The sequence below is a fragment of the Sipha flava genome, unplaced genomic scaffold, assembly GCF_003268045.1.
Source record: "Sipha flava isolate LNK unplaced genomic scaffold, YSA_version1 51_pilon_pilon, whole genome shotgun sequence".
Taxonomy (NCBI): domain Eukaryota; kingdom Metazoa; phylum Arthropoda; class Insecta; order Hemiptera; family Aphididae; genus Sipha; species Sipha flava.
The window spans coordinates 842,383-867,872 of NW_020273468.1; the positions used below are offsets into that span (position 1 = coordinate 842,383).

Here is a 25,490-nt window from a genome sequence, read left to right on the forward strand (position 1 = left end):
TGTGTGTGTGTGTGTGTGTGTGTGTGTGTGTGTGTGTGTGTGTGTGTAAGTCTGTATGTGAGTGAAAAATTACCGTGAGACTGCTCATAGATCGCAAGAGCACGAGTACGTTGTCTTTTTTTTTTTTTGAAAATGAAAAAAAAACACCGCAGTAGTGTTTACGCCAAAAACAATCCCAAAACAGAATTATTCATAGGCGAATTAACGAGTATAGTGTTCGTTTTGTAATACGTATAGCCTATATAGCGTTTTACGAAATACGTGTAGCTACAACAATGGTACACTTAAGTCAGGTAAAATAGCGGAACAATTCCACCCTTCCTCACATTATTAGTGTTTATATTATTTATAATATACGTTATATTTATTTTTATTTTCTGGGTGTAAATAAATATAATACATGTTAAGAGTGGTACATTAGGTTTTATTTTGATTTTCAATAATATTCATCATGTTATCCATATATTATTAGAAAGAATGAAAGAATTAAGGATTGACATCTTTAAGGTTTTTATTTCATATGGCAATCGGATACATCATACAGAAATATAATAAATAGTGAATAATGGTTAGTAAAAACTTTTACATTTTATAGTAATAATAAAACTTTCAAATCGGGCACCGAAACGTCTCTGAACCTGTGTTTTGATCCAAAGATTCAAATGGCCTTCTCTTAACCGCATATAAAATTATTGGCAATAAATTCCCAAAAATTCAACATTGTCCAGTTATTGTGATGATCAAAAGCACAATACCTATAGACAACCATGAAATATCTAGGTAGAACTTTTTAAAAACAGATTGGGCTGTCTTCACCCCGATACATAGAAGAAAGGTAAACTAAATACCTCCTAAGGTAGATAGATATTTTAAGTTCATAAAACTTATTAAAGCAGCAGCGAAAAAATCTATACCAAGAGGTCACGGGGAAAAATATACCCCATGCTCTACCGAAGAATGCAACAAATTACTTCACTAGTATGAAAATAGTTGAAGTTATTTTTTTAGTATAAAATAAATAAATAATATAAATTAGTTAGGTTACTGCCAACAGACTCATCGGACTCCTTGATGAGGAAAAAGGAAAAGTTGGACAATCGCTAAGGAGGAGATCAAGTCAGTGAGATGTGATGAGGAGATGAGTTTTAAGATACCAACAATTACAGAATAATGATTTTAATCCACTCCATTCTTGATTTAGTTATATATCCACCATTGAGTATAATGCCATAACTATATCAAGGTAAAATTATTATTATTATCAAATGAATGTTAAGTATTTAAATTATACACAATATATGCTGTCAAAAAATAATTTTTTTAACCATTTTACCGAAATAACTTGATAAATAAATAGTGGAGTTTCAATTGATTTATTTTCAGATCAATTTAAAATAAAAATGCTTTTAGTTTCTACCTACCGATAAAGTTTTCGTTTTCCATAGTTTGAGAGTTGAATCTAAATCCATGCGTAAAAGAAAGAAGAGAAATACCTATAGAATCGGAAGCTTTTAAGGATGGTTTTTATTCCGGACCAAAAGACGAATATAAAATTAGCGCCGTGATGTCTGAAGGAGCATATAGTGCTCCTTAGAGAATCAAATGGCTTGGAAAGTAATCGTGAACCCTAATACACGAAAATAAAAGGCACTATTATTTTTTTCTCCCTCTCTACATCATGACAGCCACTATTTCCAATGGGTTGCCACTGAACAACATAATTTTTGCATCAGTAGACTTTTTTTTACATTAAAATACTTTATTTCATTTTATGCGTTATTTTTGATAAACACATTTACTAACTCGTGAACAATTTTATCATCAGTTGCATTTTTAATGTACGGTTTTATGTTTAAAAATACCATATTTTTACTCAAATATACATCATTTAATATTACAAAACGTATGTTTATTATTTAACTAAATGCAATTTTAATTTTAAACTACTACTATTATAGTTTAATACAATGTATTACTTTTAAGATCATATGTTTTTTTTCTTAATTTCACAAATTGTATTTAATTTGTATTAATTTATTTGTAATTTTATTTACTTTACTAGCAAAGTTTTGACTTAATTAGACAAAACTAAATGCATTATAACTTGTACCATCTTTATAAACATTTTTATGGTATAGGTATGAAAAAAAAATAAATCTAAGTTTAACTAAAAGCTATAAAAATTTTTGTAACAAAATCATATAAATAGATTATAATTTATAAGATGATTATTATATATGATTATATAAGATAAGATGATTATATTATATGATTTATAAGATAAATCATACAAATCATAGAAATCTAGAAAAAATAGTAAATTTTTATCAATTAAAAAATAATTGATTTTAAAAACTTCACAGTTTTTTTTATTTAAAAATAGTATTGTATTATAATGTCTATAATTTTATAAGTATAAAATATGAAAAATACTTTTTAAATATAATTCTCTTAAATATATGTATAAAAATTGTAATATTCATTATAAATCACCTAAAGCTTTACAAAAGGTAGTATTATCATTTTTTAATGCAAGAGTCGTATTATTAAATTCTGAAATAATAATAGGTACCCACTATTCCACAGTTAACTACAGTGAAACTAACATCCAACACCTGTCTTTGTATACTTTATTGTTTTAGTTTTGCTAAATAATGTTAATATTATGCAGTCAATGGCCAACCGTAGCCCACGTAACAGAATAAAATAAGTATAAATAGACACCACAGAGACTATAGCAACGATGAATATTATCAAACTGTAGATTAGAAAAAAAAACGACCAGAACCATTAATAACTGAAAGTCACATGTATACATAGTAAAAAAAATGCTTAAAACGATTGTCCACCATTAATTATAAATCAAATTAAGTAAAAGTATTGTAAATATCGATTAAAATCAATATATCCACTAACCACTTTATATTATCAGGATTACAATGATTTAATCATAACTAAAGACCATATTTTGAGATATTTTTAAAATTTTAAAAACTGAATGCTGATGTGTTCAAATTAACCTTAAAATCTGTTGTTAATATATTTTTGAACACATAAAATATGCTAAAATATTATTTTTAAATATAATAGTTTATAGACTGGTACACACGTTACATTAAGAAATATCTATTGTATATTTGTACATGCATAATTATATTTTACAATACATATATTTGCCAAAAATATTGCACCTTAAGTTATATATTTAAAATATACTGAAATTTGAAAATCAACCATAAACCTAAAAATATACATTCATATGCATAATTTCTTTTGTGAATTATTTAAACTCATCCATATATAATACAATTCATACATGTTTAATAAAATAATAGGTACATTTGTATTTAATAAAGTCAAGATATTATTAAACCTTATGGTTAAATACAATTTTATCTTATACCATTTAATTATTTAAATTTAAGAAAGTTAATATATAAATAATAATTATCTTTGTTATGAGAAAATCACAACTCAAAAAATTAATAATAAAAAAAATTATATACATACATATATATATATATGTAATTCTTTTTTTCTTTATAAGCAATAATGCAGTGTATTCTAAAATATAAAAAAATGGGTCGAATATTTTCTAATCTTTAAAATATGTATACATATGCAAAATAATTTTTTTCTATGAACTCTATAATAGATAAATCGCTCACATTTTCATCTTCGTTGGGCTGCATAAAGCCAATAAATCCGCTTCCTAATTATAATATAAGAAGAAAATAATCTGTACAAGTTCTCATGAAATACAAATATCATAGCAACTACAAAGCGCTATATCAAAATATATGCATATACTCTTTCAGTTAACATAATATATTACATGAGTATATAATATTATATATTATAATAAACCTATATGTTTTTAAGACGATCGTGTGCACTTTCGTGACTTGTACATGATAATGAATGTTCAAGGTTTTTCTTGTGATGTATGAGTGCGTGACGAGTATACCAAACGCCGTAAAACATGCTCGCCATCGATGATTGAGCAGCAGCCGATAGTCGAGTTAGTATTCAAGTAGTTTCCGATCCATACATTACTATTAGAAATGTTATAAAATAAACGTAACACTATTATTTGTAGTCATATAGAGATTTTCAAAACGCTCAATAAAAAACAGTTTCTATAAGTATATTTAACGGACATACAATCATTGTAAAACATCAACGTATAAAGTGTAACACATTAAACTAGTTAACAAATCGGAAATAATGTGTTGTAATTTAACGTGAGCTGAGTAGTGTATACACAAGTTTATTAAAATAATACAAAATATAAAAAAATTTAACAAAAAAAAAAAAAAAAAAACGATGAAACGTTATTTATTAAAGAAACATGTTTTAGGTGTGACTAAAAAAAAATAATTAAAAAAACAACTATGGCGAAAAATGCAATGTGGTTCTAATTAAAGTAGAAGGAAACGGTGCACGTTAATGGAAAAGACGATAAGAATAAACGTCGGAAGGAAGGGCGGAAGGAAGGAAGGAAGGAAGGAAGGAAGGAAGGAAGGAAAGAATGCCTGAACGTACTTAGTTATTAGCCGACACGGACGGGGTAAAAATTCAGGATGGGAATGGGGGGAGGTATATAGTAAAATGTTGGACGGACAGACGGGTAGCAAACACGGCACGTATGTTTTCCACCCCACTCCGATCCCTTCCCCTGTATTACCACCTCTCTGTTTCCACATCGCAATATCCTATCCGACCAATCCGGAAGTACTCGAGGGGAGTGATTTGTCGTGGGCGCCGGTGCCCGATTGGTCGACATCGATTTTCTCAACGCCGCGCCCCACACATACACGGCCGTCACGCAGGCGGCGCCCTTACGCGCCCGCGATACACCTCGGCGGCGTCGACGGGTCAGTTATACTATCGCGTTTGGTCTGATATCATTCCCTCTCGATCGTGTGTAGTACTCCACCGCCGAGCTGTAGTCCACAGGAGTATATATGTTAGTTAGCTATCATTAGTTATCATAAACAAGTATTTATCACATACATACGGTGTACATCGTTCAACACGTATACCGTTCGACCAATATATTATACAACGGTATAAAAATAATAGCAGTAACCATATCGCAATAGTTGATGTTCATATTCGACGTGACTAGAACAATTATTGGATTCTCCTCAAATATGATCGTACACGTTACAACGATCGTATCGATCGGGTGAACGATCCGCCGTGTAAACTATGTTGGACATCAAAACGTCAGATTACCTGAGCAGAAATGGGACATTTCCCAACTTATCAATGATTTTTGCCGGTACGTGTTTACTACTTATTGTTTGCGTCCAATCAAGCTAAAACATAACAGATTATAATATGTATATAACATTATTTATAAAAGAGTTTCACTTAAAATTATATCGTACACATACGCGTAACTAAGTTAATATTCTAGATTCTGAGTAAAATGAGGAATGTATTTATTTATTTATTTTTAATAATATCTATATTTATCTTTTTATTTTACCCCTTTTATTTTTTTGCTCGTTCATCCAATGATATCATTTTTTCATTCATTATTATAAGCAATTTTATTATAATTTAAATTCAACCCAAGTATAAATGTTAGGTAACAATTAATCTTGATCGGTTATAATAACTGCTAAACTAAAATTTACAAAATGGGACAAGTACGGTATACTAAATTTTTGCTAGAAAAGTTTTCGCAATATATAAAATACAACAAAATTAATACAGAAAATAAAACTTGCATATATTATATAAAATTGTAAATTTTAATAATGAAAAATATATTATACCTATTACTATCCTAATGAAGGCATAACCGAAAATTTTAATCTATATACAAAATAAATAAAAAAAAAGAAATTCATATTGGCTATGAATTATTTTTTAAAAATTTAAAGTAAATATAGACATACTTAAGAATAATAATACATATACAGGTGTTTATTATGTTAGTATTAACCCAATACCACGTTTAAAAACGACGACAGCGATAATTTATAACTATAATAATTATCACTATAATGACACTAAGATGCAACTACCATTATTTATAATTATAAACGATAATTTATTAGTTTTTATTGATTATTTAAAGAAATATAGACATACTTAAGAATAATAATACTATATAATACCATCTTAAATATAAACATCATTCGTATTTCTTAAGATACTTATAATTTACCTCTCTAACATCCATGTTGTAAAATTGCATATCTTCATCGCCGAGTAAAAAGAAGTCGTTTTAAGATTACTATTTTTTTAAAGATGACTAATACATTTATTTTAATTTAAAAATAATTGGTCTTACGTATAATTCAACTTTTGCATGAATATGAATTATGTATACTCTTTATATTATATTATTTTACTAATAAATAAATGTGTAACAATTATTGTTTTTGTTTTGAGCTCAAATTAATTTATCGTAGGTAATTTTAATTTCCAATGGCACATCTAAGAGTCATTTAAAGAAGGTAATAATTGTAATTTATACTACTATTTAACTGTAATTCATTTCTAGTTTTCTTTAGAATCTCTGACTTTCTAATATTATTTTTTTCGGTATTATTCCATGAGTATGAGTCGTCAGAGGTAACGGTAATAGGTAATTTTAACCAATATAGGTAGATCTAAAAACCAATTTGATCCGTATCTAAAATCTGTGAATTTTCTGTATTTTTGGCATATTTATTATTATTTTATTTAATTATATATTTTTTTTCGGTTTCGTTTTAGCACCACAAATCTTATCAGTCGTTAATCCATTCTTTAACAATTACTATCATACTATTGGATATTATTATAGGTTATATAGTATACAGAGATTTATACGATCTTATTTACATACATAAGACCGTGTTTAATGATTATAATTATCATAGATACTAAAATATTCTATTATCTATGATGATAATATGATCATTCAATATTTAAACCCCGACCATGACTGTTCTATAATCTTCAGTAATATACATAAAAAATATTCATAATTTAATTGATGCAGACATAGATTCACCAAAATTTGCATTAGAGTATGAACAGTTGATATCATTGTAAAATAATTCAGAATTACGAAAAATTAACCTTTTTTTCATTTTAATTTATAGCTACTAGTGTTAAAATTATGATAGTAATTAAAAAAGGTGAATACAAGAATATAATTACAAGTACATTATTTAATTAAGCCAGATTCCATTAAAATAAATATAAATAAAAAAAATTAAAAAATAAACTACAATTTTAATTGCAATAATGGATTTTGTACTGAGTATGAAATAGAAATTAAAATAAATTTTAAGTGAGTTTATTAAAATTAGGCGTTTAGCCTGCAGAGCATGGAAATTAAATTAAATGTGAAAATTCACAGACATTCATTCAAATGAAGTGTACAGAATGAAGAATCATCTAGCACAAGTTTTTATGAGTTGCTAAGTATTAGATTATGTGTCAAGTTTAACCGATTAAATTGAACTATATATAGAAAAAATTAACCTTATTAAATTAATAAGAACACGATTTTCTTCAATGCATTTTCCAAATATTTGTTCAATATTGGTAAGAGTGGTAGCTTCTAAACCTCATAGTACTGATATTAAACATTTGATAAGTGCCAGAAACTTATTAAAATCACTGTTATGAACTATGAATGTTGAGAAAGAATACCTGAACTTATACATACATTATAATATGTCATTATTATATGGTTGAGATCCTTAGGACTTAGTTCAAAGTTGTGGAGTCCTAAAAATTTCTTAGTACAAGTCCTGTTATAAATATAATGTTACAATAAAAAATAAATGTACATTATTCTCACCCTAATAATATGTTACTTATTATATGACCTGCTGTATATATTATTATTATTGATGAAACTATTTTATTTTAGTTGAGTATTTAAAATAACAATTTAATGAAGTATAGATATGATATATATTGATAGCTGATACGGATATTAAGAATTGTAGTAATTTATTTAGCTTTACTCATATTAGCGCAATTTACATTATTATATTATTTTAATTATACAAAAACCATAAGGCATTGTTTATATATTAAACCTTAACTATATATACATTTTTAATATATACAAAAATGATTAAGATTTAATTTAAAGTTTATGAGTAATACACAAATACGCAGTGATTGTTTTTTCTAACATAATCTCTCGGAGTCCAATGTGCAATAGAATATTTTGAACATTATCAAATTATTGTTACGCCAATATATACTTTGAAAATTACCGCAAACGTTCTTAAATATCATCTGTCGCACAAAAACATGATATTAGTTAAAACTAAATAATTTTCAAGTCATATTTATACAAATATATTTTTAATGTCTTAATAAACATTTGTAATTATACATTTTTGTAATAAACTCATTATCGTACAATTTTAATAAATTATATTTGTTCTAGATACACATTATAAAGGATCATGGAGTACACATTCATCGGGCCAAACACAAGGTATATTTTATTTTGATTTAATTAAATTATTTTGAGAGAATTTTCTTAATTTATTAGTGGTTATTAGTGGTGGAAAATAGTGTTTTATAGCTATTCTTTAATAATTTATAATATGTAATATAATTATACAACAATTTCTCAGGTAAAAAAATTAAGTTTAACTAAGTTCTTAAACTAAAAAGTTTAATCAAAATTAATGGTTACTAAACATTAAAACACAAAAAAATAAATATTAAATAATGAGAATGAAATAAAATGGAATAAAAAATAAGATTTGATTAAATTAATTCGTATAAATAATAGTATACATTCACAATAAAAACTATTTCAGTAAACATTTTAAAATAAAATCAAAGCATAATTCAAGAATTATATACGACAATACCAATAACATTATTATGAATATTCCATTCAATTTCATTTGGAAGGGTAAAAAATATCCTAAATAAACACACAGCATGATTGTCACGTTGTCCGGCGAATCGATGAAATCATAGAAGGGTCTTTACCTTTTGGTCGCCAGCTAAACATATATTCTTTCTTTCCTTTTTTTTTGTTGTCACAATCAAGACAATTTTAGGGGTAGAAAGGTCTTGTACAACAAATGCGCTTGATCACGTGCGAACGTTATCAAAATGTTATCGTTTGAATCGGTTCGGACAGACAATCAAATAACATCCACACGAATGAACAATTCTTCTGGCATGTAAAGCAGTCAGTTATCCATTGATTTCTATAGACATTTCTCTCTATCACCGAGGAGGATTTTTGGAATTATAAAAAACGGCAAAATATAATATACATTTGTGAAAAAAAAAATATTAAAATAAAACATTCTATTAAAAAAAAATATTACTTATTATTTTTGATATCTACTAGAATAATTCTTAATTCTTTTAAACTATAATTTATATTTACAGTTTTTATAATATTTATGTATGTATATAGTAAAGTGTTATATACTTACACGATAGAATTTATAGTAAAAAAAAAATTAAGTATAGAACTTTTTTTATTTATTTAGAAAAAAATTTATCTTTGATTTTATGGTTTGACTAATTATGTAAAACTTATTTTTTTAATTCGTACTCAATAAATATTTAGAAAAAATATTACATAAAAACTACTTTCTCATTGTATCAATTATGTACAATAAAACATATTACACCATTAGGTATAGTTAAGGATAAACATTTAAATGTCAGTTTCTACCTATATAACTTAAATTATTCATTTACAAGGAATTAACGAACCATGAATACTAATTTATGTTAAAGTACTAATAACATCTAATGATAAATTATCAATACTTATTATTTATTATTCATTATTATTTAAGTACAACTATAATAATCATAATAATCAATAAAATTAATATTTAATTTCTCTAAATACTTTTAACATTAAATTCGGGACATATATCAATGTACCTATGTCTTTTTTTTAATATTTTTTGATAAAATTGTATAAACATTTTAAAAATTTGTTTTTATTATAAGATAATTATTGTTTATTAAAAGTACAAAAACCTAAATATAAAAATAAAAATTAGAAAAAAATAAAAATTAAAAGTTTTATGCATTCTTATTTCTTATAATCATACACTTAACATTCAACAGCAGATAGCTCATGAAATAAATATGATTTTCTTGTCATATTACAAAGAAAAAATAGAAGCTCTATTAATTTAAATACCTCGGGGCACTTTATTGTGTGTTATAAAACAAACTGAATGTGGACACCTAATTCTATTATAATCTCTTATTTTTCGACCACCGTCAAAGGCCACAAGCACAATGGTTCAATGAGCTTTGATTGGGCACATCAAAGGCACGTTAGTCATACACTACCAAAGGCGGTACAAAAACCAACGCCCTAGGCTCACCACCGTCACCTTTATAAAAGCGTCCAACTGTAAAAGCTGGTTTAACTGGGGATCTACGTAATATTATGAAAATGCAATCAAAACACTATACAGTACAGATACACACAAACCTAACCAAGACAACTTGAGATTGGAATATTTTAAATTCAATTTTATCACATGTATATATATATGGTTAAAAATAAAAACTAAACGTCAATGATTGGAAAATAGATAAATTGGCTAGAAATAACTAATAGTAAATTTTGAAATTTAATGTAGGTTAGTTTTTTATGCCCTTGTGTAACATTAGTGAAATATTCAAGAAACAAACGTACAAAAGCAAATTCACGTATGTGCCAACATTATAGTCATAATTTTATGAAACATATTTTTATACAACAAAACATCATTTACAATACTATCTAGTATTTGATATATTAATTTAAGAGTTCATATTATGAATATGAATACACAATATGTATATTATATATGAAATTTTACTTTCAATAAAATATCTTTACAGACGAATAATGTTTATATATTAATTTAGAATTGCAATCCTAATGAGAAACAATTGTTTTGAAAGAACCATTTCAAAATATTTATAATAAAATATATAATTGTACAACCATAAAATATTTTTTAAAATTTGACCGTTTCAAAGATAGAATCAATAAGACCAAGATTTTTTAATACATTATAAGTAAAATTACTCGTGTTTTTCTTAGTATTAGATAATTTATTTAAAAGTTGTTTTTAAAGTTTTTCCTCGCACTTAGAATAATTATACCGTAAAACAAAAATTAAATGTAGCCTTAGACATAAGTTAGAAAGAAAAATAGATAGATAGCTAGATAGGACAATCAGTTAACCGATGATCGAATAACGATTCCTTGAAATGTAGAGATCCTTAACGCGTTAGCGGTTCCATTAACGTGAATGTACCGTCTCGCACCCGTTGGAAAGCTTCGTCGTCGGCACAGTAAACGATAATATTGATAATATTATTATTAGTAGCTGTAGTATAATATACGTCGAACAAGTGGAGTGTGCATCAGATTAATAATGAAGGGCTGCGGCGGTGGTTATAATTAAAATTAAACTCCTCCGGCCGTGTTAAATCGAACACACACATACACACACACACACACACACACACACACACACACACACACACACACATATAGATGCACACAACCGATGACGAAGTGACAGGAGCGGGTGAAAAACAGATTTTTGTCGTCATCGAAATAAGGTGGGCGGATTTCGCGCCAGTGTACCCGCGGCCGTCAGCGACTAAAACGCCCCAACAAGTGACCGTGAACAAGAGGCCGGTACACACACACACACACACACACAACATGCGGCGTTTAACTCGAACCCGAAATCCATCCCGTGGGATTACGACTACGACGGCGATGACGCCGATGTCCAACCGACCGTATCGCCCTCGTTGCCGACCGTATTATTATTGTTATGATACAGTGTATTGTAATATAATATAATAGTACTACGTCGTTCCTGTGTACTTATACCATGACGTGATAGTGGCATAGGCGCTGTCAGATTTCGTGCACTGATTCGAGGACCGGTGACGAAAATGGGGGAAAAAAATAACAAAACATTTATACGACTTAAAGATTACATTGCGATGTTTGTGAAATGGAGCGGCTCAAAAAATCCACGGTTAACATGAAACGTCTAACGTAATACTAAAGACAATAAGACAAAATACAATAATATTAGGAAATTGAGTAACGGTCATCACCACGGCATCCTCTAAACTCTCACCACCACCTATCAAACTCTGGAATTTTATTTCATTTGTTTATAACAAATGATTATATTTCTATTTAAATATTTTAAATAATTTCTAATAAAAAAAATTAATGAAAATTATTAAAAGTAGTGCTTATAATTCCAGTAAAATCTATATTCAACCCCCTTTTTTTATTAAACCTCTTGTCGATTACTGAGTATAATTTCAAAAAACGTAATAATTAACATTTTACATGTAATTCAATATATTATTCAAAAAATAAATTAAGCTTTATAATAATCTAAAAAAATAAAAATACTTTCTTGTATACAATTCAGATTATTGCCAACATTAATATAACATTAACATTTCTAAATAAAGTGAGTAGATATATATATAATACTACAACTCTTGTAAAATCGTCGACAACACCATAAGGTAAAAAATAGTTTAAAAAGGGTTAGGCTATAATAATGAACTTGGACTGCGGTTATATAGAAAGGTGGTACTTGACACACAAGTTATGAACCGAGAAAGAAGAACGATCGACTTTTTCCCCTTACCTACCTTATCCCTCACGATCCCTCTAGACTGTCAATCAACTGGGGCAGTTGCACACGAGTCCACGTGCCGATAATGGAACTGTTAAAACGTTTTTGTAAGCACTCAGATGTCAGACCCCACCAAAAAGTATCACGTTTAAAATGCAACCTAAACGTCTCTTATCAAGTCAACCTGAAAGAATAACAAGTCACAGTTATTTGCTCGCTGACCCTTTTTTACACTACCCTTCGTGACAAAGTTATTAGACGGCCCCCGAGAAAAAAAAACACAACTTCGGCCACTATACGTCACAATTTTACAGCAACAGCCGTTTCTAATTAATCCAGCGAAGCGAGAACCAAAAAAAGTTCATTAAATACTTTGAGTTACCCAACTTACTTTTTAAAAATATTGAACTATTAACTTGTTATGAACTCCATGCTCAAAAGCTTACAGTTATTAATAAGAAACATTTAATTAATTTTTACTTATTTTATCATATTTTTAATTTAAAAATCATTTTAGAGAAACATTTTGTAAAAATTTAATAATTTCAGCTTTATTTCTATAATTTGATCTTTCAAATATACTTAACCGTAATAAACATGATTTTTCATTATTACTTACACAATTTATATAAATAAAACAATGAAGCATTTCGATTTTAACTATATTTGTGCATGACTAATTAAAATATTTTTAAAAGTAATAATTTATTTATATTATACATGAACAAAAATATAGGAAAATTTTTAACATAAGAGTTAAATGATAGAATGAAATATTTTTAAAGAAAAAAATTTATATGTTATTCGCAGTTGTTTTTGTACACAACTTTTAATATGTTATTTGGATTTTAATGTCGCAAGATTCAGATAGTGTTTAAATTAGTGTTGACATGTAAATAATGAACATCCATGTTCATTACTTGGAAAAATCATTAAATGACTTGTCTTCTATTATAAACCCTGGGGTCATATTTTGGTAGTGGTTTTGTTTGCGCTGCCCATTCGCAAACAATTCGACATACACCCTGTTTTATTGTTCCCTCGGGATATTTTTTTAGCCCCTTTGTTCAAATCAACTCGTCACAAATTATTATTTAAACTGAATTTAATAGAAAATAGATGAAGACTATGATGAAGAAATCAAAAAAATGTCGATTATTTTCATCATTAACAATAACTATTACTAATTACTTGTTTTTCATAAATTAAATTATCTGTATATTATTACCAAATTAATACATGTATAATATAGTACCATAAATTTGAAATTATTTAATCATATTAAAATATATTTTATATGTTTATTGTTTTAGATCCATACCAAATGTTTGGGGCCACCAGCAGTCGATTAGCTAGCTCTGGTAAGTCGAGAAACTTCATGATCTTGTATTTTTGTTTTTAATAGTCTTCAACTCTTAAATAACTAACGGAAACTAACTGCGGATAAATTAAATTGTATACAATTATTTATATAGTTTTATTATTATTTATTAATATTTATTATAAGTAATATAATTTATTATAAATAGTACACAATTTTTATGAAAAACCTTTTTGGAACAAAAAATGAATATTATTTTTAATTTGATTAAAATATGGCTGCAATAAAAAGAGATTTCGTTTATTATTCATAATCGATATTAAATAATATGAAATATTCAGTAATAGAAGATTCAAATAAATTTAACAGAAGTAAATCTAAATCTATAGTTCTTTGTATATATACTAAATGAGCTCTATACTATCATACTATATTTTAAAGTACTATTTCGAACTTCAATATGATAATGACTATCGTGGTTCATTTTTATTATTGCTTAGGTTGTCTAATAGTATAAACTATATTCCCACGCGATATTTGACACTTTTCCGGCTTTGGTTTGAATTATGTTCGGCTCGCGTGTATTCAATCGACTATTGCCACACTCTCGACTAACCCATTCGTCACGGTCTATGATGCCCCTAACAATATCTTATCTGGCAACTACATACACGTTTCAATGGGCACCTCGTGTTTTATTACATTGTATATCCATAATAATTAAGACAGTGATGTCTATTTAATTTATTTTTTACTACTCTGACCCTACGTTATATTAACATCGCGCACAACAATTATAAACTGTTTGAAAGTACATTTTTTTTCTTTTTGTCTGCAGAACTAACTACATTTAAAAAACGTTATTTTAATTTTATATTTTTTTCTACTAAAAATGTTTGAACATTAACTTTAATTTACATATTGTATTATTATATCAGTATAACATTGTATTACGGTAGTAGTTAATTTATAATATAACAAATGACTCATCTATAATATAAATTTATAAAACATTTATAAAGATTTACTTAAGTTAATTTTTTATTGTGTAAATTATACAGGTTCTGGTCAAATACAACTGTGGCAATTTCTATTGGAATTATTATCCGATAGCAGTAACGCGGCATGCATTACGTGGGAAGGTACAAACGGTGAATTTAAGCTCACCGACCCTGACGAAGTAGCACGTAGATGGGGTGAAAGAAAATCGAAACCAAACATGAATTACGATAAATTAAGCAGAGCATTAAGGTAAATCAAGGCATTTGTCATACTTGAATAATAGAATAATAAAATTTAAAGTTATAGACAAATATTTTATTTATTAGTCTATGCATTCAGTTATAAAAGTGTGTTGTACAAAAAGTTTGCGCTAACGAATTTTGTAAAATCTGAAGTTTTTGATCTTGTTTAAAAAAGTATAATTGCGACTTCAACTTTTGTACATATTGATTTTTGTTTTCTTTGTAACATTTCACCACGATCTTATATATACCTCAGCAATTGGATTTATACAGAATACTGTACTCCGACAGACACGTATTTGCTCATCCACTGGGTACCGAATGGCGAACATGTAATATATCCTAATTACAGGGTTAGGGCGGCAAGCAGCAGTAGTGTCGAAACGAAGGGGTGTGAAACTGGCTTTGGGCGCTCTAATTGTGCACGAGGGGTTGTTGGTCGGTGATTGCCACTGATTGTGCGTTAATCACCCGCACCCTACCTCCGTGGAGAAAACGCGATACAACAGAAAACGTTTATTAATTCTGTATGTGTACAAAGCCACTGAATTCTCACTTAATCCAGACATTTCGTTTTTTATAATACTATTTTATTATATGGTTCAATCAAATTATTAAGCGAGCTTTTTCAATAAATGTTACAAAAGACAGATACACTTTTTTTAACCGATAAATCAGTATTAATTTATACCATTATTCGTGATGCAGATGATAAAATAAAGTAATGCTTACGTAAATAATAATAACTATTTTAAATTCCTGACTATATATATATACACTAGTATAAATTATGTATATTTTAATTTTATTAATATGGTATGAATACTATTATAAAATTAATAAACTAAAAATATATAAACATCTCATTTATTATGGTTATGACTTTATGAGCAAAACTAAAACGTCAAAATATTATACAGTTCTATCATCCATTTATACTGAATGATCCTAAATTATTATATCAAATAATATATTTATAAAAATATTTTAAATAGAGTTGGTAAAGCAATTATGAGGTTTAATTGAATTATACGTAAAATTGAAAATTGTGATGTTTATATTTTTCCATTGTACATCATTAAAAGTTAAAATAAATTAACACAAAAAAAATGTACATTTACTTTTAGTCATCAAATTTATAATCTGTATACCCATTCTGTGTAGATTTATAATGAAGTAAAATAATTCTATATTCCACGATAGAAAATCTCATTCGATATTTTTGATTCAGAAATTAAATTAAGTCACCGGGATTCAAAAGGGGACCGGATATAAATTGATAATCGTGGGTTGGAAACCTTTTCATCGTCAACTGCACAGTTATTACGACTCGAATCATTCCCATTAGCCACAATCCCTATGGACCATCATGTATACTTCCGAATTCCTACTATACCTGATTTATACATATATATATACCTACTATACCTTTAATCGACCGGAATATGACTTTTAATAATAATTAAACTTTGATCAATATTTTATTTTTAAATATAATTACAAATCATGATTAAAATTAATTAAATTAAATTAAAATTAATATAATTTCAAAATTCAATTGCTTAAATAATAAATATTTTCTTATTTTTAGTTTGACTTATTTGAATCTAAATTATTTAACTTTTATACATATTTTTTTCTAATCATAAAAATAATATCTCAAGCATTTATTTCATTATTTTTTTTTTTTTTAGGTATTATTATGATAAAAACATAATGACTAAAGTACACGGAAAAAGGTATGCGTACAAATTTGACTTTCAAGGCTTGGCAGCAGCCACTCAACCAGCAGCTGCAGATCCCACTGCGTACAAATATCAATCAGATTTATTTATGACCACCTATCACCACCATCATCACCACTCACCGAAATTAAACTTCATCTCACCTCACGCGCCAGGAATAACGTCTTCTACAGGTAAACTTATTATTATTTAACTAAAATATCAAAATTATTTCCACATTAAACGATGTAATCGTATCTAAAAGACCAAATATGTTAATTATAGGGGACGAACATTTATCTAATAATAAAAAAATGTATTACATTTTCAACATAAATAAATTAAAGCTAAAAGGAATATATAAAATAAAAACTGCGTAATAGTTAATAATAATGCTACTTAAAAACCTACTACTTAATAAATAATGCAAGTTAAAAACCTATTTTATTTTAAAATTATTTAAGTGTCATTGATTTTATTTATTAAACTCGACTTAAAAATAATCAGTTCTATATCTAACCTATGTAACACTATTAAGAAATGAGAATCGATATAAAGCACTACCGTCATTTTTCTTGATTCTTTGACCTATATATTCGAGGGTATATTTTTAAAAATACACTTGATGAAAGATATACTAACGTTGCACACTTAAAAGTCTTACACGATGTTCATGTAGGAAGCAATTCGCTCATTAATATATATATATATATATATAAGAAAAACGAAAGCGTGGAAAAATAGTAAACACACATCTTATATGTGCATCCAAATCATGTGTAAAAAACTAATGACAATGTATGGGTACCGACCTTGGTGTAGAATAAGAATATAATTTGTAGAGGAAAATACTGAGGCAAGATGATGAGAATAATATTTATATTATACATACACATGATAGTAACCCTCGTGGCCCGTATATATCGTATATAAGTGCACAACAATAATAGAATAGCAATACACGGTCCGGTGACGGTGGTGGTGAGGGAAAATAACTTGGTAACCACGTCGTTCGTGCGTGCAAGCGCACATTAAATACACGTGGATGGGCATGTGTGCGTAATAGCAATGGAAGGAAAACTAGGCAAACAGCCCGTGTAAGAATCATCCTTATGTAAACGACAGCAACGATTGTGCTTTTAAAGCGTGAAAGTCACACGCCCCGAGGACGAGCGGACCTGACGAAGGATAACGGTGCAAATTTATACACGTATATACAAGCAACGTGCGCGCAAACAAAACTTGTCAACCGCACGCCTTTTACGATGGTGGTGAAAATTTACATCAGGTGTCGACAAAGGCGTGGGGTACGAGCAGCATGTACACAAATCGCTGGCGGGTATGTATTGACCCGTTTATGTGTGTGTGTGTGTGTGTGTGTGTGTGTGTGTGTGTGTGTGTGTGTCTGTATGTATATCTACTTATACGGTGAGGAAACGAAGAAAAAAGGGCAAACATGAATAGAAAGACGAATCTGTATACGATTATATTTACGTTAATACACACAATAACTACTACTTATACGAATATGAGAGCGTATACGTTTTTATCAAAAGCTGTCTTATGTATACTTTGAACTCGACGTGTACGTTTTTTCGAGTGTTGAAATGATCCGTTAAAATAAGGTTTATATCCAATATTTAGATATGTTTACTCATATAGACATGTGAAACTTGGTTAACCAACACGAAACCTTTAAAATGTTTGAACATTAATATTATAGACTATTTCTACATCGCCTTACTGTCTATTGTGACTGTAAATTTAAATTGAAAAATCATAATTACGTGTGTATGTCGTCCACGTTGGGGTATTGTAAAAAAAAAAAGTTTCATTCCCCTTTGATTTTGATTTTTTCCTCCCTCTAATATTAATTCGACTATTGTCACAAAGAAAAAGGTTTGTTGAGAAACATTTAACTTAACGATATGCAAATGGGGGAAACTTTGATTTAATATTCAATCGAACAATATTGGCTTACACGTACCAACTGGCTCCACTGTTTTGAGGATTAACTAAATCGTCACGTGAAAATTCCTCATTAGTTCATCCAGATTTACATAGTAGATGTATAGTATTTTAGTTAAAAAATTTCAATTCGACTTGTAATCAAATTGTTTTCCGATGTACCCATTACGTTGAATACGTTTTACTTTAAATTAGTTTTAGAAACATAGTTCGGTGTATTTATGCGTTACTTCTAAAAGCACACCCACATTTTCCAGTAATAGACATTCAAGACACTACCAATATATATATAATATAACCATTATTGAAAATAAATTTAAAATAACCTATATAATTTTAATATGATATTTTCATAATTTGTTTATAAAACGTGTACATTATACGAAATTAAAATTATATAATCTTCATCACACTATTACAGGGTTAGCTGTTTTATACAATAATGATACGATTCATGTATTTTTTAACTGCTATGTACAATTATGACGATTGTGTAGAAATGTTGGTTTTAACGTACACAGGATCAACGTCATCCACATGTACAACAGCATAGGAAAAACATCGCGTTAAAAACGCGTAACGATCGTAAATTAAGTACGCACACGGACGTAGACGATGATGTGATTTATTCGTAGCGAATACGGTTATGAAATTCATTATGGTCTCTCCTCGTCCTTACGTCGCGGCGTAGTGTTAAGTCACCGACGGGAACCCTACACACATTATACATATATATGGACATTAAGAGCTGGAGATTTAGTACAAACCGAGCGGTGGTGCGATATTTATACGCCGAAGCGAATCGTCTGTCTCATTAGCCATCCACAATGGGTCCTTAATGACTCCGCCACCGTTGCCGTTGTCGTCCGGTCCTTGCCGCGTTTAATGACTGCACGCCCGTCGCCCAGGACCCTTTTGCACATTTTCTACGCGCGCAGGAAGACATTGTATCCAGTGATTTTTCGCTCCACTGCCCGGCAACGTCAATGCCGACTACGCTCGCCGTCAACCTATTAATAACGTCAAATCATCCTATAATAGCGCCATTGCAGTGCATGTAATCATTATTATTTTCCGTCAACATGACAAATTGTTATTATTCATACGTAATACTGGGTAGCGATGCAAAGTAGTACTGTTGCATATCGTTGTACTTGCATGTGTACGTTTTCGTCATACAATGCAACTACACTGCAGATACGTGAAATGTTTACGTTATGTACGTGGCTTCCAAATAATTTACTCTCATCTGGTATTCGGAGAAAATCCTAAGACACGTCAATAAGTAGAATTCTTATTTTAGTCGAAACGATAAATTGATTATAATGTATTAATGTCCAGATGTAGGATTTCAATAATATTGTGCTTACACTGCATGGCTTATAAAACTAAGAACGATAACATTCATATCGAGAGAATCTTGTCATAATATCAAGTATCATCCGTAGAATCAAAAATTAAAAACTTACATTTATCAAGGTCAGTTCGTAATACCCCGAAATACCATATATATATATATATATATATATAACCATTCATAGGTTAAAATTATTATTTCTGATGGTGAATGGTGATTTGCGATATTATGGAGGGTAGAATGAACTACATTAATAATACAAGTATATACTTAATATTTTAGCAAACTATACACACGTGATAAAAAGAACCGTTAAATGCCGATTGGCATACGATCCATGGTGTATGTTGTGCATCATAGCAGAATCACAGCCGTTAAAAACGAGGTATAAGTGACGGAAGAGGGATGAAGATATAGGGTGAGAGAGAGAGAGAGAGAGAGAGAGAGAGAGAGAGAGAGAGAGAGCGAGAGAAAGAGAGAGAAAGGAGAGAGAGTGAGAGAGTGAGGATGAGAAAGATATATATATATAGAGAGAGAGAGAGAGAGTAAGAGAGTGAGGATGAGAAAGATATATATAGAGAGAGAGAGAGAGAAACGAGAGGTGCGACAAAAGCGATCACGGACGAGCTTTTGTCGGGCGTCACTCCCGGCACCGGAAATTGCTTGGCGCTGCTGAACCGATAGCGCGCACCCCGCCGCAGTCGACACGGTTCCCCGAGAGCAAAGCGTTTATTAAACGCCCCGGCGGCGGCCGTATAAGCAAACTCCTCCGCGCGCCACGGCGACAAGCGGCGGGTTACCCAAACAAGAGCGAATGTCATCTTTACACACACGCTGCACGCCCGCGGCGTACGCACCTACGCGCAAGAACAACGTATGTGTGTGCGATCCTGCGCGTGCGCACCACACTGTTCCGCGGCGTCTCGGTTGCGCGACGAGTGGTGCGCGTCTGACAAACGCCCACGCACCCGTGTACGTGCTCGCACCTAGACTGCGCACCCGCCACACGCGTCCACCTACCACGCGATTAATTGCCAACATCACGAGCGACGGTCAATACACAGCAGATATGGTAATTAATACGCGCAAGCGTGCCGTGATTCCGGTGTGTATGTGTGTTTGTGTGTGTGTGTGTGTGTGTGTGTGTGTGTGTGCGCGCGTAAGTCTCTCGGGTGAGCACTTGGATACAACTTTCCACCGGGTCCTACATTGTAAATCAAACCACGTGATCGTTACACGATGATCAAGTTTTGTGATTTAAGTGCACATCAGTACAAGTGATGAGACATGGGAAAAACTTTTGATTTCCCCCTTCCCTTCCCACAAACGGACGTGCAATGCCGATTCGGTTTCGACCTGCCCTATCCCTCCCCCCCGTTTTCTGTATACAAGAACATATTACGTATTCGTGTAACGGTATTTCCATACGCTCGTCACGTGTTCCTCGCAAGTGTATCGTTCAAGTTAACGTAGTACAACAACTGTATTTCGTACGCGCGACCCGTATTCTCGCGAGTGCCAAAAAGTCAAATGAACACTCATATCAGACCCACTTGCAGTAATATCGAATTGGTAAATTCACTACAATACTACTGTCAGTGCAAATACAAATTTTCGTTTTACTTTGAACATAGATGGACATTTTGCCGACAAATAAAAGCATTATATATCACATGGAAATTTAAAAATTAGTAGAGAAGGAAAAATATAAAAAATGTGTAAAAGTTGACCTTGAAATAGCTTTTGATTTATTTTCGAATCGTTTAAGTTATGATTATTGCTTCGTTCGCTTTTTTTTCTTAATCATTGCAACACCACCACAACCCATAGCTTTTAAGTATTTAAAATCATCAATTCGTATCATGCATTCATATGAGCTTTTAAAAACAAAAATATAAACGGAAAATATTATAAAATTCTCGCATAACATGATGTAATAACTTTTGAATTAAAATATTTCGGACAAACAACGATCTCATATATCAAGACAGCTATATAACTTTGTTTAAACTTTAAACTTTATCAAACCTTGTGCCAAGAACATTTTTAGATAGAAACTAAAATTAAAATAAACGCCCACAGTACTTCCAGTAGCCCAGAATGTTTAAAGCGAGATTAGAACACAAAGTTGTCAACAGTGTAAGTTTAATCCTAACAGCCTTAATACTTTCGAAATCTGTGCCATAAAAATACAAATCTAAAAATAATATGTATAATTTTAGTTGCTCCAGTGTTTACAGGCACGTAACGGTCTATGTATTACAAAAAATTATGATAAGCACTAATATAATGAATTATATATATGTATATACGTATATATAGTATAATATTCCTAAACAATGTAATATTATACGTTATACAAGGTTTATAGTCTTAAAAGACCTCAGACTTAAACAAATAAAACAGTATATCAAACTTAATTTTAAGTTTAAATTATAATTTACACAAGTAGGTACTATAACAAAATCGAAATTATTTTAATTAATATTTAACCGCTGGTAAAAGTAAAGCAAGTACCTATTTTAATTCAATTCAATCACGAGTAATCAAAACTATGTATTATCAAAACTGCAATAAATAAACGTTATAGTTTTTATTTATAAATTTTCTGTCTCGATCGAAATTCATTATTATTAACTATGTTGACTCGCAGATATAAATATTTATTTTTTTTTTTTTGATAAACTTAAATTGTATTCGAGGTAATACGTACAGTTTGACTACCAGTTCAGACTGAAATATAATTGTAACAAAACTAGGTACACCAAAATCAATTTCCAGAAACCCATTAGTTTGTAATTTCATTTGTCAATACGTTCGTTTCGGTTGAACACCGAACAGGGGTTTTGTTTATTGCAATAACCAGTGAAATATTGGGAATGAGACCCCTCAGCTAAAACCGCTTGCCCGTCGGCAATAGGAAAAATACATTTTCTGCAATAACGAAGTTTTCCCTTTTGGTTTATACGTTGTTCCGGTGATATTTTTCAGCATTGATTTCCATTCTTTTGCCAGACAAACGCGATTACGATTATAAAAAGGAAGCGATTCTTTTAACGTATTTATTATCCGATAAATGGTGTTCCGGTAATATGGCCAGCTTTGAATTTATTTGAAATTACTCGTACATAAACGTAAATTTTTATACATATTAATATAATATAAACAAAAACAATTAATCGCATAGTGTATTTACATTGAAATGGAACGCCATGGGTTTTAAGTAGCACGTATGGTCTACACACTATGTGAACCATAAAATTCGATTATAAATCATGCAATGTATGAACATTAAAAGAGAAAACTTTGAAATTATTTACTAAGTATCGATTGTCATGGAAGAAGTATTACGAATACGAAAATAGGTTTTCATAACTTAAACCTCTATAATTGGTAAATTCAGCAACTATGTTTTCCGAAGATGACCTTTCTGCAGTAGCTGTTGTAATGGGTAAAGTTGCCACGATTTTTAAAAGTTTGTTGGTATTTGGATAGTAATTTTATTACAATGATTTAGCAACTCTGATTTTATATTGTTATGTAATCGTTAATCCTCTATACTATTTAGTATATGAAGATTAGAAATGATGGGTGTTAATCCAAAACGTGTTATTACCAACAATTTGAAAACCGAGATAAACATCTATTTAATACTAAAAATTAAATTTTCATAAATATCTTACCATGATGCTAAATATTTAGACGTTTAGGTAAAGCCTAAAGGTCACGTGTCATAGAAAACCCGAATACATTCCCAAGCAAAAATTATCAAAGTAGTAGATATGATTATAATATTATGACTTACATTATATTTGTATGCATATAGAATGCGTGTATGTAACGTGTGTATAATACGTTTATACAAACTTATAACATAGTTTCCAAATCAAAATTCTAAAAATATAAAAATTGTGTTTCATATTATTATTATTACCTATTATTTATTAGCGACCATTCGGGCAAAGAGTGTACATAAAGATACTACAAAAATTAATTTACCATCTCAGGTTCATTGGGGGGGGTTCTGATCCCCAACCCCCCTCCCCTCCAATTTATACGCCACTGGAATATTTCATGATTATTACTTAACGTTCATCGTTACTAATTTAATAATCATTTTTTTTTGTTGATTCCATTCTAAAAATATATTTTTATGAAAGATAATCCGTCAATATAATAGCAAAAAACATTTTTGATTAGACATGGATCATAGATAACGCGGAATAAACTGTACCACATTCGAGAAGTGATTATTATTTTTTTTAAGTCACTAGCTAAAAAACATAGAATTTTTGAAGTATAATCTCAGCACAAAAACATAGATAGGTACTCTGTGTACATAACGATAGATGGTAAAATATTAATAAAAAGGTAGGTTTCGTTTCTATCGCATTTTTCTACCATTTTTACCGGAGAGGAAAAAACGAGAAATCTTTAACTTATGTCATCAGAACAAGAAACAATAGGTTGTATTTTATATATTTGGATTTCAGTGCATTATCTATATTGTATTCAATTATTAGTTATCCAATTAACCATACATACGTACTTCTACAACGTTTTACTTACAAAATACATGAAAATCGAAAGTAAATTAGAGCACTTTCGAAGATTAACGCCACCGCGTAACAATAAAGGGGGACAAGTCCATCTCGTGGACATAATGCATAGAGATATTATTACAGGGGGTGATTACAGGGATCACAGATGACCATTGAAAATAATTATATTATTAAACGTGTATACATATTATGCAAAATCATCAATGTATTATAAACACGCTGTTCTTTCATTGATACAGGTAGCATATTTCCGTCAGCGTCGTCGTATTGGACCAACCCGGGAGCCAATCTGTACTCGAACATAGCGGCCGCGTCCGCGTCGCACTCGATGGGCCACCACCATCATCCGGGAGCGAGCACCGCCGTCAGCCACCACACGGGCGTATCACCGCACCTGGCCAGCTACTCTCACTACGCGTCACCATGACCGACGGACGTGCACTGGGCCGCCCGATCACTGACAGGCTCCACCGCGGCCCGACCACCACTTCCGTACAAGCCCATCGAATGAACGGGACCACAAATCTCAGCCTGAACGTTCAAGAACAATAACCGGCCAACTCTATTGTAGTGGGGTATAACTATTAACTACTTCTACTACTAATACTATTACTACTACTACTACTACTACTACTACTACTACTACTACTACTACTACTACTACTAC

General features: G+C 30.0%; 1 protein-coding gene across 1 annotated transcript in view; it reads left to right on the top strand.

The window, feature by feature from the left end:
* LOC112690744 (DNA-binding protein D-ETS-3) overlaps window positions 1–25,480 on the top strand; it is a 46,426-nt gene extending 20,946 nt beyond the window's left edge. The window contains exons 6-10 of the mRNA XM_025564818.1: window positions 8,420–8,470; window positions 13,961–14,008; window positions 15,030–15,219; window positions 16,907–17,130; window positions 25,063–25,480. Coding sequence (XP_025420603.1) covers window positions 8,420–8,470; window positions 13,961–14,008; window positions 15,030–15,219; window positions 16,907–17,130; window positions 25,063–25,250 — 701 coding nt within the window. The 3' untranslated portion in view covers window positions 25,251–25,480. The remainder of the gene's footprint in view (window positions 1–8,419; window positions 8,471–13,960; window positions 14,009–15,029; window positions 15,220–16,906; window positions 17,131–25,062) is intronic.
* The last annotated feature ends 10 nt before the right edge of the window (window positions 25,481–25,490 follow it).